The 17769-nt window shown below is 34.1% G+C and overlaps 1 protein-coding gene across 1 annotated transcript; it reads right to left on the reverse strand.

Annotated features, from left to right (window-relative positions):
• Positions 1–1589: 1589 nt before the first annotated feature.
• LOC121408005 (enoyl-CoA delta isomerase 2, peroxisomal-like) lies at positions 1590–15228 on the reverse strand. Its single transcript, XM_041599304.1, has 5 exons — positions 15022–15228; positions 5006–5184; positions 4561–4696; positions 3938–4092; positions 1590–2625 (listed from the first exon to the last, which is right to left on the reverse strand). Exons 1-5 carry the CDS (start codon positions 15162–15164, stop codon positions 2459–2461), a joined length of 780 nt encoding a protein of 259 aa, XP_041455238.1. The 5' UTR covers positions 15165–15228; the 3' UTR covers positions 1590–2458.
• Between the last annotated feature and the right edge of the window lie 2541 nt (positions 15229–17769).

Here is a 17769-nt window from a genome sequence, read left to right on the forward strand (position 1 = left end):
CTAACACCAACACCAAAAGGTCAACACTGAGCTTGAAATCACCCACTGTATTTACCACTAACAATCCTGGTTAGTGCTAGATTTACATACACACATATGCAAATGTCCTCACACATTTTCCTTTTAGTCCCTGTTTAGCATCAATTAGAAATGTGTGTATGTGCAGTGTTATTCATGTTGATTGTTGATTATTATGTATTTCATGCATTGTATTGCACCGACTTCACATTTTATTTAGTGGCAAAATAATTCAAATTTTGGTACATTAATAAAATTTATGTCTATACTTCTAAATTTTATTAAAGGCAGTGAATATGAATTAGAAATCATCAATGTCTCACGGTAATGCTAAAAGATTTAAAATGAGGTTTCATTTGAAATTCAGAGACAGAAAAATTCTACCCCGATGGCTTTATATTGAGGTTTTGGACATTGAATACAAGTTCAACCGAATGTTTAAACGAAATTGAAAAAAAAAGAATAAAATAAACACAAAGTTCATTCCAGTCTTATCTTAACATATGATACAAAAATAGAATCATCAAAAGTTGCAAAATAAAGTAAACTTCACAAGAGAAAACTAAAGGTAGAAGGTTTAATTGCCATCATGCAAGTGATTTTGTTCAGGATTCTAAATCAAAATCACTGGTTCAGCTGCTCATAATTACAGTCCATTATGTATCAAAGACAGGCCAGTTTATTCATTTAAGAGTAACTGTTGTTTTTCTTTTAGTAAATCAAAGATAACAAATTCCCTGATTTTCCAGATTTTTCTCTAATGGAAGTCTCAAAGTTCCATGATTATTTCATCTCACTTCCTATTTCACACATTTTTTTTATTGTTGCAGTGAACTATCTGCCATATGAAACTCTGTTATGTAAATCTTATTAGAACTAGTACACAGCCCCCCCCCTTCCCCAGCATAGCCAGTCATAAAATAGATGTTGTTTCGATATGACGTAAAATAAAATACAGTCTGACTTCTTTTGATTTTGGGGCCAATCAAATTTCCCGAACTTTTTCCTGATTTTGGTAATTTTGTCATATTCCCTAACTTTTCCCTGACTGGAAAAAGTGAAATAATTATTCCCGGATTTTCCTAATGAGCAGCTAGGAACCCTGTAGGAGATTCCGCATACATTCGAAATTCCAAAGCTTCATTATTCCGAAGGTTCGGGTATTCCGAAGGTTCGTAATTCTGAAGGTTCGTTAGTCCAAAAAACGAAATCGTTAGTCCGAAAACGAATCGTAATTCTGAAGGTTTGTTAATCCGAAAAAGAAATGAGGTTCATAATTCCGAAGGTTCGTTAGTCCGAAAACTAAGTGATTAACCAACCTTATTTCGTTTTCGGACTAACAAACCTTTGGAACAACAAACCTTATTTCATTTTCGGATTAACGAACCTTCCGAACATTGAATCTTATTTTGTTTTCGGCTTATCTAACCTTCGGAATAACGCCACAAATGTTCGGATTAACGAACCTTTTTATGTTTTTGGATCAACAAACATCAAGGTATAGGCAATTAAAGTGTTCAGGAATTACAAACCTTCAAGATAAAGAACCTTCAGAATTATGAACCTTCCGAAGTATAACCGTAGATCCAATTCAGCATAATGAGCCAAAAACTTTGAGGGAATCAGATAAGGCGGATGGAGCAAAAGTTTTTAAAAAGATGCAAGTGAAGCAAGCATAAAAAAATGTTGACCTTTTTAAAATGAATTTTTGAAATAGATTTTGAGATAATACCCCAATAATATAAATTTTCACTCATTCCCTTTCCTCTTTATTCTTTTTCTCTCTTTTTTTCTTGGTTGCGAAACTTCAAGGGCAGCATGCCACCACCTCCCCCATTGGTACATCAGTGCAATTCAGGCAAGATTGAAAAAAATATTCTCAGATTGAAAAAATATATTCGTAGACTTTCTATATACTACACTATACTATATGCATATGAGGGGACTGATGACATCCTTCACTATTTCTTTTGTATTTTATTATATGAAATATTCAAATTTCTCTCCAGTGTTCTGTGAAACAAAAGTTTTATTCTCCCTGAACATGTGGTATTACCAATGTTTTAAAATTTTATGGTTCAGTCAAGTTGGTCTTAATTGTCAAATCTGTAATAATGGAAATATTGTATAATTCAAACAATAAAAAACAAAAGAAATGGTGAGTAAGGGACATAATTGACTCTCTCAATTGCATGTCACTGAGTTGTGCATATAACTGGTTTGTGCAAAATAAGCAAAACTTTAAATTGTAGTAACTTTCTTATTTTTAATCCGACTTTGATGAAATTTTCAGCGTTGTGCTTGTTTGATTTTTTTCTGGGGTGCACTTGACCTTAAATATGAATGATTTGAAATTCAATATCATGTGGAGTTTTAGATAAAGACAGTTCTAAATAGTGGTTAAATACTTATATAATTAGGTAGCTGCTATGATTGGATTTTACATCTTTGATTTAATCATTTGGGCCCCCCGAATGAATCCATCGATCCTGTCATCCTGGGCTTGCTCTGTCGTTCCCCGAAGCATTTCATCTCTTTTAGCCCTGATGGAGGCACCATACAGCTTGTCTTTCGTAGCCGATACACAATCTCTGTCCAATATGTCACCTAGGGATTAGACAAAATTACATGTTAAACAAATGGGGTTTTGATCAGTAAGTCGCAATACATGTATAGGATTTAACATAAATCTCTCAAAAAAGTTTGGAAAACTGAGTTTGGCCATTACTTTCTCCCAATTCCCAACTTTACACAATGCATGATTGATATCATTAAAAGATCATTTAATTTTCTTAAAAATTATACCATGCTTGTTATTACCATGCCATCACGAAAAGAGCAGGATTCAAGTGTTGGATGAGGTCTGAATTGAACAGCTGCAAAACGAGCAGAAATAGTCATGAAGGGTCAATGAAGAATATGATTCTTTTGCCTGTGCCAATAGAGATGAAAATCCATTCAAACCAAGCCCCTGCTTCTTCATTTTTGATGCTTTGTTGTGGTTTATGTAGTGATGGTTCTGTGAGATAACATGGTTTGGGTCATGGTTTGAAAAACCCATGCATGTTTGTTTGTTATGTGTTTGCTTGTGCAGAGGTGTGTTTGATTCCATGTCAATATTGATGTTAATGGGAACTCACTCATCACCATGGGGAAAAAACGGTGACTTTCAATATTTTGCAACTTATGAATTTTGACCTTGCCCCACATTTCAAGGCACTGCACCTCCATAAGAACCACAATCATATCATGTTGGGTATCATTTTAAAGAAAATTAAATGATCTATTCAATGGTATCAATCACACATTAATGATCAATATTCCAAGGAGGGATTATCAAAGTCAGATTTCCAAACTTTTTGAGTTTAGATACATACCATACAAATTTATTCAATACTTACACACTTTTTACTTAACTTCATATATAAAGCCCTACATATTCAGAGAAAGAGTAATTTTATGTAGAACTACATGTAGCAGCTTGAATGTATTTCTACATGCTAACTTCTCTTACATAAAATAACAGTGTATCTATCTGTATAACTGCAATGGACTAGTTATTAACAAGCAGAAAAATTGATGTGGTCATACACACATTGCAACAATATAATAATGTTATTGACTGATAGATTCAAGTAAAAAAATTGACAAGTGTGGTAATCGTATTTCCATAGACCTACTTGGTTGATTCATGATTTGAAATCCAATATCATGAGAAGTGTTAGATAAAGAAATACAGGTCTAAATAGTGGTTAAATACTTAAACATCTACAGTCTTTTGTGAGACTGAATTTCTTATGCATTTCTTTATTTTATTGCTCCACTGGTGTCTGCCAAAATTTCATGGGTGGGCACTGGTACCCCTCCCCCCAAAATATACTGACAAAGCCTTAATAGAATTAGTTGTCTATATCATTACCTGCAATCTCATTACCATAGCGGATAGCAGCCGCCAAGAGTTCACTTTCATCTACTGCTTCATCAATTATATCTGCCCTCCGTGCTTCTTCTGCAGTGTAGCGTTTGGCAAATATAGCTGCATCTCGCAGAGTTTGGGTTCTGTGCAACTTCAGTCTAAGTAAAAACAAGAATTGAAATACTGACCATTTATAACAATAAAATGCATCCTTTTTCTCAAAATTTAAAACATCTGGGAGGGTATAGTGTGGTGAATTTCTGACCTATTCAAAGGAAAACTGTGAATATTTGTAAGTACCAAAATTGTAAGTACCAAAATGTACCATCCTGAGGATTGCGAGTGAGCAGTTGTTTTTCTTAATTTGTTTTATTGGGTTTGCAGTTATGTTTATATGAAGTTCCAAAGTGGCAAATCTTGAACACAAAAAAGGTTTCACTATACGCTATTAGAAATAAAGATTAATAACTACAATAATTTAAATCTAGTTTGCGCAAAAGTTATCTGTTTCTATGTCTGGGAATCCCCGGGCAAGTTTTCCTGTTATACACAACAAATTTTATTTAAAAAAGTATGCAAACAATTACCATGTTAGTTAACAGGCCTATTCATAGCTGGATAATTACCTGATAGACTCTAGGGTAATGGGAGAAAACTTGATCTTGAGTTTGGTTTCTGGAAGGCAGAACCAGCCACGCCCTTTTTTCATCACCCTATAATCACAAGCCAGGGCAAATATGGCACCCATGCCAAAAGCATGACCTGTAGTAAAACAGAGGGAGGTATTAATTTGTATCATTGCTTGTGGATTTAAGAAAAAAAAACATAATGGAAAATGTATATGACGTTTTTTTTTAAATCAAAGACAAGATGGAAAATGCGTATCACTACAGCTTTTATTGGAAAAGTAATGAGAGATTTTGACATATTCTTACTGAGAGATAGATTAAAAACAGTAGTTTTGAAGAGTTGTTAGATTTAAATCCTTTTAAATGTGCATTGCATATTATGACATGGTGATTCGTTGACTTGATAGGTGCTTGAATTGTGACATAATTACAGATACTTTACCATTCATAGCTGCAATTGTTGGCATCGGGAATAATGTAACTCTTTGGACAAGGGCATCGTTTTCAGTCAAAAACTTTTTAGTGACATCCTTTGTTTGTTGGGCAATCCAAGGTAGATCCAGTCCATAGCTGAAGAACTTTCCTTGGCCAGTGAAGATCAAACATCTTACGTCTTGATTTCTGGGGTTTAAAAGTGTGCAAGTTTCAAAAAGAGTGAGTTGAACAACAATCTGTCAAGGGGATGTGAATTAATGACAGGGAAACTATTAATCCATATTTTGACGAAATTCTTAGTAAACATAATTCAAAGAAACTATTAAATTTGAAGATAGGCCTACATGTAAATTCTTCAGGTTACTGGAAAACAAGGCAAAAGCGATTTTGTGTCTCGCCCACGTATGAAAATAACCAGAAATATCGTGATTCGCGAGGGCACGCAACAGAATTGTATCGAAACTTCATTGTGAAGTGACTGGGATGGAATAACACTTGTCATAAAAGCCTTGCACGTAAACTTTAATGTTGACCTGAAAATGACCTTTGACCTTACCATGTGACCTCCAATTGCAGCATAACATGCAGGTCCCCCAAGTCCATCTACCATCCAAGTTTGGTTGAAAAGCGACTTACGGTTGTGGAGTTATGTGTTATTAGATTTTTGACGGACGGACAACAGACGGACGACGGACGGACGACATTTGGATCCCTAAGTTTCGCCTCCACCTCTGGTGGGCGAGACAAAAATCATTGAATACATGTACAAATAAGTGACCATAAAAATGCTTGAATACAAATTATAATTGGATGGCTCAGAAATATTCTAAGAGTTTGGGAAAATATTCCACTGATTCTTGGAATATTTTCCCAAACTCTAAGAATATTTCTGAGCCATCCAATTATAATACAAATATTTATGCTGTTTGGCCTGCGACCTATCACACGCAATGTTTTGAAATCGGCCGTGAATAATATGTGTGAGGAATTTGATACTGGCGGAAAAATCACAAATTTTGAGGATAACGGGAGGATGGACATGGAGTGAAATAAGGGTGAAGAGTAAGAAATTAAAGATAAATTTCAGTTCTGGTAACGATCTCAAAATGACTTTTTATAGAAACTAATATAATGACCACCCAAGTGTCTGTTTGTATGAATAAAAATATGTGCCAAAGGATTCTGGAAGAAATTGTGCAATTGCTGAGAAATAAGCAAAATAAGCGCGGATTCGGTCACTTCTGTCGGGTCTTTATTCCAGCAATAATTAATATTATAATACACTGTCCCACGTGTGCCTATCTGTGTTCGTGATCTTCAGAGTGAACATTTTTCAGCGTAGATTTCAAGATTTCACAAAGTTCAATTTATGTAACTGTACCAGATCTAGACAAAAGCTTCGGTCTCTGTTATGTTGGTTGTTCAGCTGAACTCCGTTGGCTTCACTCACCAAATACAGAGACCGAAGTTCTAGCGCGATCCACTTGTTCACTGCTACCACCCTGCCTGTGGAGAATCTACAGGTAGGACTATGGTATGCCAATGCTGTATTGAGCACACACTTTAAAACATCATTAAAATATCACTTTTGTGACCAAAATTACTAATTTCCATACACTTGCAATTTATTTTTCATTAGTAACTTGAGAATAATTTTTTTATTCACCAGAGCGCTCAAAAACTTGAATTTTGAGCATATTTTTGTGTACGCCCTCTATTGGTGGAAAGTAATATGGCAAGAAAATTTTCATTTTTCAATCTCTATTTTTAATTAAGAAAAAAATAATTAAAAAAATTAAATTTATATAAGAGCCCAGTTATATGATGAATAGCTGTAATGAAAACTGACAGTGTGAGAAAATCAAGCATTTGTCCCATAAAAAAGGAGAAAATAAGCCAAACATTGCCACCCTTATTTTGTCACACATGAAGATGTAACTGAGAACAAGGTTATATCATAACCTTGTTCATTGAATGAGTGGCGCGATCTGTACAGGGGACTCAATGGCCATATGTTTATGTACTTAAGATTGGATAAAACGGGGAAGTGAATTTGCGCGACGGCCGAGGTAAGTCACTGTTTTTGTTCCTTTTAACTTGATTTTTCTCTGTTTTTTGGCACTTAATGCCAAGAGGGAATATTAATTTGCATATATTTGTCGCGTTGATTTTCAAAATTTTTATTCATTAAAGACAAAAATTGAAGAGCCCCGACGGGGGGATTTTATATTGCAAGTCCCCTAATGGTGGCTGCACGATAGCGAGCCGTCTGTGTACGAGGATAAATAATAAAAAAAGATGTTTAAAAACTCCTCGAAACAGACAGCTGCCAGCTGTCTATACCAGATCTAGATCCTCGATGATATACTTACAATTAAGCCTGACTTTCTCATGAAATCAATGTTTACTGCAACTACTGGTATTTCTCTAGTTTAAGGCACTTGTTCACTGCTACCATCTGGCCTGTGGAGAATCTACAGGCATGACAGGTAGGACTATGGTATGCCAATGCTGTATAGAGCACACACTTTAAAAAATCATTAAAATATCCCTTTTGTGACCAAAATTACTAATTACCATATAGTTTGTTTTAATTTATTTATCATTAGTAATGTGAGAATAATTTTTGTATTCACCAGAGCGCTCAAAAACTTGAACTTTGGGCATATTTTTGTGTACGCCCTCTATTGGTAGAAAGTAATATGGCAAGAAAATTTTCTTTTTTTGATCTGTTTTTAATTAAGAAAAATATGATTTAAAGAATCAAATTTAAATAAGAGTTAAGTTGTATCAATAATAAGTGTATTGGGAACTGTCAGTGTAAAAAAATCAGGCATTTGCCCAAAAGAAAAAGAGAAAATAAGCCAAACATTGCCACCTTTATTTTGTCACACATGGAGATATAACTGAGAACAAGGTTATATTATAACCTTGTTCATTGAATGAGTGGTTTAAGGCAAGCTATTTTTCTTTCTCGTTATATTTTTTCTTTAATTTTTGCAATAAACCGCTTTTTGATCCCACCTTGGCAAAATCGTGATATAGGCCCCGCTCGAGAAACACTTGTAATCGATTATACTACCTCAATATCTAGGTTGCTAACTTCAGCTCACTATATATACTCGTGATATAGGCCCCGCTGCTGTGTTGAACGGCTTGGAATGTCCGTGCGCGGGGCCTGTTTCACGAGTATAGTACTATAACCGTTATATAGGCCCCGCACTACTGCACTTCAGACACTCCAACACAGTAGCGGGGCCTATATCACGAGTATATATTAAGCTTGCATCCTAAGATAGTCGCGAAACAGGCCCCGTCCAATGTGCTTATCCCAGCATTCGCACGTGTGTGGGGCTCGGATGACGGCTATATAGTATACTCGTTATCGAGGCCCCTTACACTGTTATGTAGTGGAAAATAACGTGGTCGTGGGGCTTGTTTCCCCGGGCGGTGGTCGATGAGAATTATGACGGGCGGCGCCCCCTCCCCCCTCTCTAATTTGTTAATCCAAATAAACAAGGAAATTATATCATGGGCGGTGCCAGTTTGGGGGGGGGGGCTCCAATTTACTTCTTCAGAAATCTATCTGTCGATTTACTTATGTGTGAATATAGTTTTTCATTATTCATTCATTAACTATTTGTATTGATTAATGTATTCATTAATCATTTAATTTATTTGTGTTTAGTGTTTTTTCTTTTGTGATCTATTTGTATTGATTAATTAATGTATTCATTAATCATTTAATTCATTTGTGTTTAGTGTTTTTTCTTTTGTGATCTATTTGTATTGATTAATTTATGTATTCATTAGTCATTTAATTTGTTTGTGTTCAGTGTTTTTTTCTTTTGTGTTATATATATATGGAGAGAGACAGAGGTCATTTTTAATTTTTTTATGCGGAAGTTCATTTATTTCAATTTTTTTTATTGATTATCTATGTATTTATATTGATTAATACTGTATTTATATTTTTTCATTTAACTATTAGGTTTCATTTTTTTCTTTTGTGATGTAGAGAGTCAGAGGTATCATTCGTTTTTAATTATATCTGTGCGTGAAATTTCGTTTATTTATTTATCAATCTATTTTAATTGATTAGTATATTAATATATATTCATTAAGCATTTAATTTGTTTTCAATGTTTTATTTTCTTTTGTGATATAGAGAGTCAGAGGTATCATTCGCTTTTTAATTCTTCGTGGAAGTTCATCTAATTTATTTTTAATTGATTAATTAATGTATTCATTAATCATTTAATTTATTTTTGTTCAGTTTTTCTTTTGTGTTATAAATATGGAGAGAGTTAGAGGTCTTGTTTAATTATATTTATTTGCGGAAGTTCAGTTCTTAAATCTATTTTAATTGATTAATATATATTCATTAATTATTTAAATTATTTGTTTTCAATGTTTTATTTTTTTGTGATAAAGAGAGTCAGAGGTATCATTCATCTTTAATTATTTTATGTGCGGGAGTTTATTTATTACAATCTATTTTAATTGATTATCTATGTATTTATATTGATTAATAATGTATTCTTATTTTTTCATTTAATCTATTTGTTTTCATTTTTTCTTTTTTGATGTAGAGAGTCAGAGGTATCATTCGTTTTTAATTATATCTGTGCGTGAAATTTCATTTATTTATTTATCAATCTATTTTATTAATATATCATATTCATTGATCATTTAATTTATTCGTTTTCAATGTTTTATTTTCTTTTGTGATATATAGAGAGTCAGAGGTATCATTAATCTTTAATCATTTTATGTGCGGGAGTTTATTTATTTCAATCTATTTTAATTGATTAATTACCGTAATGTGTTTATGTTGATTAATAAATGCATTTACATTTATCCATTATTCATTCAATTTTTTATTTATCAATCTATTTTAACTACAGTGTTTTTTTTCTTTTGTGATATAGAGAGTCAGAAGTATAATTTGTTTTTAATTATTTTTATTTGTGGAAGTTCATCTAATTTATTTTTAATTGATTAATAAATGTATTATTAATTATAGGATTTATATTTTATTTGTTTTCATTTTTTCTTCTTTTGTAATGTAGAGAATCAGAGGTATCATTCGTTTTTTTAATTCTTTTTATTTGTGGAAGTTCATCTAATTTATTTTTAATTGATTAATTAATGTATTATTAATTATAGGATTTATTTGTTTTCAGTGTTTTTTTTGTGATATAGCGAATAAGATGTATATCATTCGTTTTAATTCTTTTTATGTGTGGAAGTTCATTTAGATTTTTGGTCAGTCTTTTTTTAATCGATTAAGAAATGTATTTTGAACACATTTTTATGAGACCAAGACAATGTACTCTGAACAGTAGATTAAGAGAATTTCAGTTTAAAATGTTACACTGCATTGCTTACACAAATCATCACTTGTTCCGTTTTAAAATCTCACAAAATAACCTTTGTTGTTTTTGTGAAAAGGAGGAGGAAACATATCGCCATCTTTTTTTGGAATGTGAATATGCTTGTCTGGTTTGGGATAATTGTAAGGAGATGTTTGGTTTTATTTCTACCGGTAATTTAAGCTGGGAGGAAATTCTTGTAGGGGTAGAATTAAAGGACGAAGGAAAACGCTTAATCACTTTTTAATCTTTGTTAAATTTTTAATCTTCATAGGGAGGGAAAAGGGTGCACATATAACCATGGATGAAATTAAAAGGAAATTTAAAGAATTGGAAGAAAGAAGGCTGGCGCTAGGTAAAGGCAAGATGTCTCTTTATTTAAGGAAATGGGAAAATCTTAAAAGAATAAATAGGGAGAGTGAGGCAAAGGTATACATACGAGAGACGAAGCCACAAAACAAAATAAATAAAAACACAGAAAAAACCCAATACGGAGAATTGCAGTCCCTTCCATGTAGAGTATATAGGCATAAAGGGGAGAATGCTCCTAACCTGGGGACGGAGGGAGGGGGGGGGGTGGGAGGTGGAACATTTTTATCTTTTTTTCTCTCCGATCATGTCATATATTTTGTTAATATTTCATTTTGTAATTGCTGAAACGCATTAGTATTAATTTCTAGTATTTTTCAAGTTTGATGTATAAGTTGTATAATTATATTGTAATGGATTTTATGTTTCAAATAGTTTGTACAAATTGTTTATAGAATCTGATTGTGTATTTTGATTTGAGAGAATATAATAAAACATCCTTAAAAAAAAATCTTAATCGAAGGTGCTCGGCCACGGAGAAGCCGTGGCCGAGTGGTCTATGCGCCTGGCTGTACATGGAAAGTCCGGGGTTCGATCCTCGGCCACTGCACCTACAATGCTCTTTTATCCTGCATTCAAATAAATGGAAATGCTATATGCATTATTGGTAACTAGGTGTGCACTTGTGTTTAAAAAAATATAAATTTATTAATTATTTACTATATTCTTTTCTTTTTTGATATGGAATCAGGGGTATAATTCGATTTTATTTTTTTTATGTGTGGAAGTTCATTGTTATCCCTTGTTTTGGGGAAAATAAATTGGAGCCCCACCCCCCCCCCCGCATTTCTGGGCGTTGTGGCGTGCGCCTGTAATCCAAGCTGTGGGGAAGTTACAAATTGAAGCGGAGGCTCGAGGTTCGAGTCCTGGTCACGTCTTTCGGATGGTGACGTTAAAGGTCGGTCCCATGCAGACGTAAATAATCATATCTGATTGATACACGTCCGACAAAATTCAAATACACACACACACATTTCATTTTGATTATTTTTTGCGGGAGGGAGGGGTTCATCAATAATCAAATTATATAATTCTTGTATAATTCCCCCAATCTTCCATTTATTCATTCATGTAATCACCTGGATGTAAGAAGTCAATATATTTTTTTCAAATCGGCTTTTATTCAATATTGAATCATTCATCTGGCTTCGTGTGTATTATCGATTTGTATTTTTCATTCCTTTCATAAATGTACCCCCCCCCCGCTTCCCAACTTTTCATCCATTTAAGTTCAGAAAAGAAAACGAATAGTCATATTCATTCGGGGAAGATTTGTTAATTTTCTTTTGGTTTGGTCAATTTTATTATTGCTTGAGGGATATCTACACTATATTTAACTTAATCTATATTTTACTGAGACTTACCCCCCCCCCCCCCCCCCACAATTGGGGATCGGCCTTTCATTATGTATATTATCTATTTTGGGTATATAGTAGGCCCTACTTTTTTACCCAAATATCAATTTATTCATGTTTTGTTTTTAAAAAGCTTACAATACCGTTCATTGATATTCCAGTATTTCTTCAGCTAACCTATTTCCCCATCCTGCAGTCATTTTAAAACTTAAAGGGATGGTCCGTGTTGAAAGTATTTATAGCTTAATATATAGAGTAGAATTCACTGAGAAAAATTCCGAAAATTTCCTCAAAACCGGGATATCAAAAAAATTTTTGAATTTTAAAGTAGTAATATTTTGTTAAAACAGTCGTCATGAATATTCATTAGGTGGGCTGATGTCACGACCCCACTTTCCTTTTCCTTATGTTATTCAACAAAATCATTGCTCAATTTTTTTTTCGCAATATATTTGTGAATAATGCGTCTCCTTTATAGTCGCAGCAATGAATATCTAATGCACTAAATCAGTTGCCAATCCAATTTTTTAAGTTCTTCGTAGAAAAAAAAATTGAATCAACCTAATTTTCATAATACAAAAGAACAATTGGTGATATGACGTCACCAATTTGCTAATTGAATTATGATGATGACACACCCAGGACTGTTTCATCGGATTGATGCAAATTTTCAAAATGCGATAACTTTGTTATTCCTTGTCCGATTTTGATCATATTTTCAGTGTTTTGTTTATCTGAATTTTCTTTACTTGTAGGCATACAAATCATACTATTTTCTGCCCAAAGTTTATTAGCCAACACGTTTATACGAGATTCTTTCCATTACCCAGTTTCTAAGTCCAGTCTGTCGTTCTTATTATATTTGTGGGACTTTTTCGGGTGATCCCTCTCAATATTTAAGCAATCGTAAATTATCACTTCACTGTTCATTAATATTTTCGGGGGGGGGGGGGGGGGGGGGATTTACGGTCACTGTTACTCATGTTGAGAGATCGATTTTCTTACTTTTTATTAGGGGTGTATTGAAGTTGATTCCAGTCTTTAAATTTTTATTCTTTTATGAGAATTGCCAATTATTTATCTTATTTGAAAATCGCATCTGTTGATATTGTTATTTTTTCTAGGTTGAAAATCAATTGCTTAACCATAATTCATTGACGAAACTGGTGCCTTATATTAGGGGTGCATTGAGGTTTATCCCCGTCTTTATAGTTATATTATTTATTTTTATTAAATAAATTTGCCAATTATAGATCATATTTAAAAATCGCATCTGTTGATACTGTATTTTTTCTTGGTTAGAAATCAATCGCTTACCCATAAGTATTAATTGAAGAAAATAATGTAGGGTGTTTATTAATTTTTGTTTAAGAGGTAAATAGAGACATATCTATCCAGTTTCTTTCTTGGTAATTTGGTGGCTCTGAAAAGAGCAAGCCAAAATGACTCCTGAGAGTCATTCGAAGTCGCTGTCATCGCCTTCGCCCCAGGTAAAGGCGCCGGGTAAAGGCGCTCCTTGAGTAGTTGTTTGCCGTGGCTGGTTGACGACTGCTTGGACCTGCACCCTCTTTCCTTCCTAATCTCGATGTAGTCAGCTGCACTGGCGTAAATTCGGGGGGGGGGGGATAGGGGGATATATCCCCCCTCTTTTCGAGGAGGGGGGGGGGTGGCCAGTACAAACATCCCCCCACTTTTTACTGAAGAAATGAAAAAAAATCACAAGAGATAATTGGTTTGTTGGTGAAAATTCTTCCTAAAATACCGCTTAACAAATAAAACAATAGGCCTATCATTGGATCATAAAATGCAAATAAAGAGCCAGTTCACCATTTGCCAACGAAATACTTTTGTCCTTATTATAACATTGAATTGAATTAAATGATTAATGAATACATTAACTAATCAATACAAATACATCACAAAAGAAAAAAACACCAAACACAAATAAATTAAATGATTAATGAATACATTAATTAATCAATATAAATAGATCACAAAAGAAAAAAAAACACCAAACACAAATAACTTAAATGATTAATGAATACATTAATTAATCAATACAAATAGATTGATAAATGAATAATAAAAAAACTATCTCATACATAAGTAAATCGACAGATAGATTTCTGAAAAAGGAAATTGGAGCCCCCCCGCCCCCTAAACTGGCGCCGCCCATGATATTCTTTCCTTGTTTATTTGGAGAACAAATTGGAGCCCCCCCCCCCGGGGGGGGGGACGCCGCCCGTTATAATTCTCATCGTCCACCGCGCGGGGAAACAAGCCCCACGACCACGTTATTTTCCACTACATAACAGTGTAAGGGGCCTCGATAACGAGTATACTATATAGCCGTCATCCGAGCCCCACACACGTGCGAATGCTGGGATAAGCACATTGGACGGGGCCTGTTTCGCGACTATCTTAGGATGCAAGCTTAATATATACTCGTGATATAGGCCCCGCTACTGTGTTGGAGTGTCTGAAGTGCAGTAGTGCGGGGCCTATATAACGGTTATAGTACTATACTCGTGAAACAGGCCCCGCGCACGGACATTCCAAGCCGTTCAACACAGCAGCGGGGCCTATATCACGAGTATATATAGTGAGCTGAAGTTAGCAACCTGGATATTGAGGTATGATCGATTACAATTTTTTCTCGAGCGGGGCCTATATCACGAGTATGCCCCCACCTTTGTCACTCGGAATATCCGATCGAGTTCACCGTCCCGAAGATTAAGATAGTTCTAAAAATCCTCGTGTACAATTTGGAAGCATGAACTTCCATATAGACGCTTCACGAAAACGTGATATCCCTTATTTACTTGCGTACACCAAAATTCGCATTTTCCATTCACGTACGGTAATGGCCTCCTATAAGCCTACGGTTACTTGCATAAATCAAGCCAAAGTCATCGTCTGTTTACCTTTCTACCTTATCAAGTGCTTCCCCCATATCATTTAAAAATGGTTGATTCCATTTATTATCTCCTCTGATCATTCTGATGACTGCTATGCCATCTTTAGCGATATCCAATTTCACGGCTCGAAGAGTGGTGGAAGCAGCCATGATCGCATCACGCCCACATGTGACAAGGTTAGATGTAAACAAAGATTGCGCAATCTTTTGGTCCATTTTACCATTTCGAGACCGAAAGTTTCTATTTCGTCTGTTGTTCCGCCGGACGTCGGCCTACTACATCTTGTGTCTCCTCCACATGTAGGATGAAGTTAAAGGTATTAAGGAATAATGTTTACAAACTCCTCCAAACAGACGGACTAGATCCATTTATGAAATCTACTATGCCTTCGCGGGAGGAATAAATGCCCAACGTAGCTAAAATTTAAAGAATAATAGTTGAACTTTACGTTTAATGTAAGAAATGAAAAGGAGAGTAGGGGCAGGGGGCAAGATTGCATGGTACCCGATGATGTGAAGGGCAATAGTTCCTACTATTAAACAATTAATTTAGAGAAATATAAGTCATCTCAAAGTAAGTTCATCACACAATATCTGATGCAGAATGCAAGATGAAATCATATGGATTAACTCAAATTTGTTTTTTTTGCCATATATAGGCCTTTATAAAATGTATAACACACTATCTGAATCGGGTGATATCATTTCTGGCCCTGGCATCCAAATTTTTAATGAAGGGATAATTTTCAATTAATACAACAAAAAACAACAACTATTCATTATGATTCTTTCATTTTGTATATTTCTCTCCATGTTCCGTTACCTTTATGATATAGTTCCTTCCCTATACAGTTGCCCTCTCAACCCAATGCATACACCTGCAATTATCCACCTCTCTCCCATTCTCTTTCCTTCCTTCTCTTTCGTTCTTTCTATCATTCCTTCTCTTTTTCTTCTTTCTTTAATTCTTTTGTTTCCATCATGATTTACAACTGAAGAAAAAATCATGGATTAACTCAATATATATTTTTTGCCAAAGTCCTGTATATTCAATATGTATGTCACACTATCGGGGGATATTCTCATTTCTAGCCCTGGCATCAAATTTTTTAATGAAGGGATAATTTTCAATTGATACAAAAACAATCTTTCATTTTGTATATTAGTATTTCTTTGCAGTGTCCCGTCACATGATCTAGTTCTCTCCCTTCCCAGTTTCCCTCTCACCCCAGTACATACCCTGCACTTATGCACCCCTCCCATTTCTTTCTTCCTTTCTTCTTTCTTTCTTTCTTTCTTTCTTTCTTTTTTTTTTTTCTTTCTTTCTTTCTTTCCTTCTTTCTTTCGTTTCCATCATGATTTACACTAGAGAATGAATACCACATCATAAACTGGGTTCCAAAAGAAACTTATCTAACTTCACAAGCGCACTACACAAATTCCTCTCGGTCAAAATGAACAAAATTTTGACACAGGCTAGCTTCAATAATCTTTACTAAGCACATGTCAATAGTTAATAAGAGATTGGTTTAATCACAAAGAGGCTGTAGCTTCTCAAATCAATTGGTTCTGGAATCCAAAGTCACAAAATGGCAAAAGAAAGACCCATGAAAGTGAGATGGGATTAACAAACTTACCAGTTTATTCAAGTTCACAGTATGATCATCGGAATGTTTGATTGCCTCAATAACTAAGAAGTTGCAGGAAGTTAAAATTACCATTTTAAACACACTTATTGAGGTTAAAGAAGTATAATGACTGAATTGACTCAATAGCAGTCAAGCAATTTTGGTTCAATCTCATCTCACTTTCATTGGTCTTTCTTTTGCTGTTTTGTGACTTTGGATTCTGGAACCAATTGATTTGAGGGGCTACAGCCCATTTTTTATTAATCCAATATCTCTATTATTGACACGTGCTTGGTAAAGATTATTGAAGATAGCCTTTGTCAAAATTTTGTTCATTTTGACTGAGTGGAATTTGTGTAGTGTGCTTGTGAAGTTTGATAAGTTTCTTTAGGAGCCCAGTTTACTTGGCAATGAATCAAAGAATCATTTAAAGTTATCAATGAATGCGTAAATTGTAAATGAAGATATACTTCATGGTGTCTTTTATTTTCATTTATCAAAAATATAATTACAAAATTGTAGAATTTTTACAGCAATGTCAATATATATTTACAAGTTACATTCATCTAAAATAATTGTGAGGAGCAGTTCATTTTGAGCAGCTTCATTATGAATATGACATTTATCCAATATTGAGTGGCCTTGAGAAAAACATCATATATATATATATATATATATATATATATATATATATATATATATACATGTATATATATTGTGTGACAAATATGGATGAAGAGAACAAAGGTGGGCGTAGCTTAACGCCTACCCTTGTTCTCTTCATCCATTTCTGTCACAACGTGTATAACTTCACACACACACACACACACACACACATATATATATATATATATATATATATACAGTGCGTCCCAGAAAAAACGAAAACCGAGATTTAGTGATGATTTATCATAACTTAATCATAAATAAAATAGACAAATGACCTACCAATGTAAAGCTTAGAATCTCCTCTTTCATCTGGTACTACTTAGATTATTCCTCATTCACGCATTAGTGAGCAAAAACAATTCAAAGAAAGGATGCCAAAAACTCATTTGGCGGGGTGTATCTAAATTTCAAAAAGAAAGTCACATGACTAAAAAGTTCAATATCTGCTCTTTTATTTG

This window comes from Lytechinus variegatus, chromosome 2 (assembly GCF_018143015.1).
Source record: "Lytechinus variegatus isolate NC3 chromosome 2, Lvar_3.0, whole genome shotgun sequence".
In the NCBI taxonomy this organism is placed as follows: Eukaryota; Metazoa; Echinodermata; class Echinoidea; order Temnopleuroida; family Toxopneustidae; genus Lytechinus; species Lytechinus variegatus.

Coding starts and splice junctions, on each gene's coding strand:
- LOC121408005 (XM_041599304.1), bottom strand. CDS start 15,164: ATGGCTGCTTCCACCACTCTTCGAGCCGTGAAATTGGATATCGCTAAA. Junction 4,093..4,560: donor ATTACCCTAGAGTCTATCAG/GTAATTATCCAG, acceptor GTTTTTACTTAG/ACTGAAGTTGCACAGAACCC. Junction 2,626..3,937: donor CTATGGTAATGAGATTGCAG/GTAATGATATAG, acceptor TCTAATCCCTAG/GTGACATATTGGACAGAGAT.